General features: G+C 39.3%; 1 protein-coding gene across 2 annotated transcripts in view; it reads right to left on the reverse strand.

Moving 5' to 3' along the window:
* The window catches only part of LOC109205904 (exportin-7-A), a 54,939-nt gene that overhangs the window by 38,516 nt on the left and 11,189 nt on the right, over positions 1-5,234 (reverse strand). For both annotated transcript variants that reach the window (XM_019368662.1, XM_019368663.1), the window contains exons 4-8: positions 4,245-4,307; positions 3,504-3,621; positions 2,879-3,009; positions 2,699-2,794; positions 1,981-2,104 (exon numbers count right to left, since the gene is read on the reverse strand). In XM_019368662.1, the coding sequence (XP_019224207.1) occupies positions 1,981-2,104; positions 2,699-2,794; positions 2,879-3,009; positions 3,504-3,621; positions 4,245-4,307 (532 nt within the window). The remainder of the gene's footprint in view (positions 1-1,980; positions 2,105-2,698; positions 2,795-2,878; positions 3,010-3,503; positions 3,622-4,244; positions 4,308-5,234) is intronic.

Raw genomic sequence — 5,234 nt, forward strand, 5'->3', positions numbered from 1 at the left:
GGGGGGGAATTACTAGTACTAAACACTAACAACAGGAAATACGATAATAGAAGCGAACTAAATCACACGACGAAGTAACGATCTACTTAAGAATATGCAGGAACCTGAGTGCTACTAAAGTAACTGGTAAAAAAAAGGAGAAACTTACAACTACCTACTAACCTTCTACCCTAATCATCGACCCTGATACCTTCCTATCAAGGGTCATGTCCTCAGTAAGCTGAAGCCTGAAGCCGCGACATATCATATCTAATCACCTCTCCCCAATACTTCTTTGGCCTACCTCGACCTCTTCTCAAACCCGCCATGGCCAGCCTCTCACATCTCCTGATAGGAGCATCAATGCTTCTCCTCTATACGTGCCTGAACCATCTCAGCCTCGACTCCAGCATCTTGTCCTCCACGGAGGCCACTCCCACTTTGTCCCGAACAGCTTCGTTCCTAATCTTATCTCTCCTGGTATACCCACTCATCTAACTCAACATCCTCATTTCTACTACTTTCATCTTCCGCACATGTGAGTTCTTACTTGGCCAACACTCCGCCCCATATAGCATAGTTGTCGGACCCTCACTTTGTATAATTTACCATTAAGTCTCAGCGGCACATTCCAATCACATAAGACGCCAGATGCAAGCCTCCATTTCATCCATCCCGCTCCAATACGATGTGCGACATCCTCGTCAATCTCCTTGTTACCCTGGATAATAGACCCGAGATACTTGAATTTACCTTTCTTGGGGATAACTTGAGTATCAAGCTTCATATCCACGTGTGACTCCTGAGCCCCGTCACTGAATTTGCACTCTAGATATTCTATTTTAATCCAGCTCAACTTGAAACCTTTAGACTCCAAGGTCTGCCTCCATACCTCCAACCTTGCGTTGACCCCACTTCACGTCTCGTCGATCAACACTATATCGTCAGCAAATAGCATGCACCATGGCACTTCCCCTGTATGTGCCGCGCCAGCACGTCCATCGTCAAGGCTAATAAAAACGGGCTAAGAGTCGATCCCTGGTGCAGCCCCATCACAATTGGAAAGTGCTCTGAGTCCCCTCCCACCGTCCTCACCCGACTCTTAGCACCATCGTACATATCCTTAATCACCCTAGTGTACGCTACCAAAACGCTACTAACCTCCAAACACCTCCACAAAACTTCCCTCGGCACTTTCTCGTATGCCTTTTCAAGGTCGATAAACACCATATGCAAGTCTTTTTTCCTTTTGCTATACTGCTTCACTAATCTCCTCACCAGATAAATAGCTTCCATAGTCGAGCGCCCCGGCACGAATCCGAACTGGTTCTCGGAACTAAACACGCTCTGCTCATCCTGACTTCCACCACCCTCTCCCAAATCTTTATAGTGTGGCTTAACAGCTTTATACCCCTATAATAATTGCAATTTTGGATACCACACTTGTTCTTGTACAACGGAACCATCGTACTCCACCTCCATTCCTCGGGCATCATTTTCGTCTTAAAAATGATATTAAACAACCCAGTGAGCCACACCATGCCTACTCGACCCGCGTTCTTTCCAAACTCCACTGAAATTTCGTCTGGCCCCGTCGCTCTGCCCCTACTCATCTTGCGCATATCCCCTTCCACCTCCTGCACCTTAATACGCCTACAATACCCAAAATCCCGCCGACTCTCGGGGTGCTCCAACTCACCCAGCACAATACTTTTGTCCCCCTACTCATTTTGTTATATTGCTATAACAAAAATATAGTACAAAATATAAATTTGATATAAAGCAACTCTTAGAATAAAATAATTTGATAACAAGAACTGAAATAGAAAAATACCATAAAACCGCGGGGAGAAATGACAGAAAATACAGAGGCAAATCTTGTTCTTCAAAGTTATAAATATAACGCCCATAAAACTAACACCATCCGCTATGGTCAAGATGGCTATAAAAACGACCAGAATATTTAAAGCAAGATATTTAAGATACAACAATCTTATTCACCTTTCCCAGTCTGCATAATGTCTTTGGTTCCTGTCATCAAGTGTGCTAAGTATTTCACTCTAGAAGTGTCATTTGTAAACAGTGATCTCCTCACTGAAGCCAGCCGGATTAAACACTCCAATGCCTGAACAAAATTAAACTTGTTACACTAGTCAATTTACTGCTACAAGATTGGGAAATTGAATTGTGGACTGAAAAGAGAATCTTGATAGTAGTTTAGCAACTCGACTTTATTGTTCAAGTCACCTGTCAGATGAATGTAGTAGTAAACCATTACAAGAAAAAAGATGAGACATACATATAATTAATTAAGCCTGTGAACAAGTGAAATTCTTAGCAAACCCATTTTTCTTTTGGTATTGATCAAAGGAGTGATTTCCAAAATAGTTCAAAAATCATTCGAAGGATTAAAATGATAATTTGCTTAAAAATCTTAACATAACAACAATAGTAACACCAATATAGCATTTACATGTTTCCGGCAGAATTAAAAGAATTAGTGGTCGCCGCAAAAGGGACATGCACAGTCAAAGTTTACTTTTTCCAAAGCAGAGTGACAAAATTAGCTTCTGAAAAAGCTCAAAGTCCCAGCCATTATAGACTAGCAACTGGAGATTTGATAACAGAATACTTTTATCATGGTTTCAAAGCAAGCTAAATAATCATAACATTGAAGCAAAAATACACTTGAAGGCACCGGAAACAGTATGATACTGACCTCCTTTGAAATGTTAGGCTTATTGATCTCATAATAGTCAAAAAAAATCTGCACCGTCGATGGGTCCTCCAGGACTTGCTTCCACGAAGATGGGATCTGCAACAATGTTAAGTGAGCAATATGATATTTGCAGATAGGTTAGACAGCTTGATAAATGCATGTTACGGAAGATAAAAACACCTGAATTGTGCTAAAATCGTCCGAACTTTCATCAACCGTTGTTCCCATAAAGTCGAATGATAAACATTTTAGTGACAGAGCAAGAGCCAGTTCTTGTAGTTTGCTGCTAACCATATTCTCAGAAATTGCAACTGCATATTAACAATAAGCAACAATAGTGAGATAAGTAAATTAAAGAGATTTATACACCACGTGGCAGCTAAAAATAAATAAATCAAACTGGCCCCACTGTTGTTGCTATTATCTGTTTATTGCTTCTTTATCACTGTTCTTGAGGCGGGGTCTACCGGAGAGGTATGATCTGGGATCCCACTGGGTTTGTCATTATTGTTGTTGTCTTCTGCTGTAAATCATTGATATCTACTTAAATTGGACTAATATTAGTGATCCTGGGAAGGACAAATCGTTTGAGATCTCATGGGTTCAAATTGTTCGCTGGGAGGAATGCTGGGGGGTTTCTCTTTTCATAGGCAAGTCATTTTTGGCTAGAAGGTGTTGGATAAATTATAGGGCTAGCGGCTGTTATACTTTTTTGCCAAGAAGCCAACTTTGTCAAAATCCCTAAATTAAATACACATAGCAACGTCAAATATCAGAATTACGATTGTATCTGATGAAGCATTACCGTCATTTTTCAGCTGGGCCATTGATGTCAAGGATATTTGGAATACTTGAAGAAGTGATTGATCTCTGTAGGAGCAAGCCACCCTACGATGCTGCGCTGATGGCAATCCAGGACTGGGCTGGATACAAGAAAACGTATAGCTGTATGAACGGGCTGATTAAAAGAACCTAAATCAATTTATAAGGTTAATCTATCCATTATTAGGTCCATATCAGACCACTTGAAATCAGAAGAAATAGTACCTAGTTATAAAATTGCAAAATTAGCAACAAAAATACACTCTTCAACTCATTATACTAAAGCAAATTCCAATATAATGATCTCAAGAGTTGCCTGAATTAAACCAGGAGCTGGACTGAAAGGATAACAGTTAATAGGATACAACCATATAATTTGACAGCAAGAGGAAGAATAATTTAATACTATATTGATGTCAAAATCTAGGGACTGTCACATGTTTTAACATATCAGATTGCAAAAGAATCACTGTAAGAAAGTTGCAAGAATAATGAATATTTTTTATGTACAAGCACAACCCATTAGGAGAACAGGGCACACTAAATGAAAGGGTAAAACACAACATTTTAGGATATGTCATTCAGCAACAACATATTTATATGAATTTACAACTCCCGCAGTTGAAACCTCGCATGGTGTCTCCTTTACTAGCTTCCCTTTCTGGATTTCATCCACATCGTTTTGGAAAGTCATAAAAGAACTAAGCCTTATGAAAAGACTAACCTGATTCATCTCTGACACAAGTTGATTCAATATCTTCAAACCAATTGCATAACGAGATGCTGTCTGAGGCATACATCATACATCACGAAAAACAAACAATTAGAGATTCATTTACCAAATTGGCAAATACAGTGGTGCAAGATATAGCAAACTTACAGAAAAGAAGGAAAAATAAACACGGGAGTGGGATCAAATGGCAAGATAAAGGGATCCTTTGGACTATCAATGAAAGGTGTAGCATTGATATTTGGAATTCCAGATGGATCCTCAACACTCCATGTCTAAGAAATTCCATTCAAGGGCCTCTCAATATGACCGACCACAATCTAAAAAATTAGAGAACTAACGCATTTTTTCTAACTTGTCTTTTGACCTTTCCTGTTGTATTACTGATAACATTAGCACTTTAAATCTCTCCCAACGCGCTACTACTCCCGACGTCCCTATTTTGCTCCCTTAGTAGCAATGGCAAGTTTAGTATAAAATCATGTTACACTCTCGTTGATGGTCGGGACGACAATGACATAGATTTTACATGGATTTGGCATTTCAACTGCCCTAACAAGATAACATTTCTCCTGCGGAGATGTTTTCACGATAGATCTTATCTTATCCATATTGGTATGAATATTGACGTTGTTTGTCCAATGTGCAAAACTGAGGATGAGACCATTATGCATACTTTCTTCAATTGTCTTATAACTGATGCATTCGGGAAGAATTTAGGTATTATTCACCTCTCAGCCAATGGTATAACTCACTGGCTTTTCATAATAAAAAACTTAAAATCTTACGTTGAATCACAATTCTTACCTGGGAGGCTTTTCCCATTTGTTATCTGGAATATCTGGATGAATAGAAACAAAAACCATCATAATAATACTAATTATGTTCTATCCTCTAAGATTGTTTTTTAGCAGGCAACGGAATACAAACTCCTCACAGTCAAGGAGTCAAACCCATATATTTAAAAAAAAAATTATACCCCCC

This window comes from Nicotiana attenuata, unplaced genomic scaffold (assembly GCF_001879085.1).
Source record: "Nicotiana attenuata strain UT unplaced genomic scaffold, NIATTr2, whole genome shotgun sequence".
In the NCBI taxonomy this organism is placed as follows: domain Eukaryota; kingdom Viridiplantae; phylum Streptophyta; class Magnoliopsida; order Solanales; family Solanaceae; genus Nicotiana; species Nicotiana attenuata.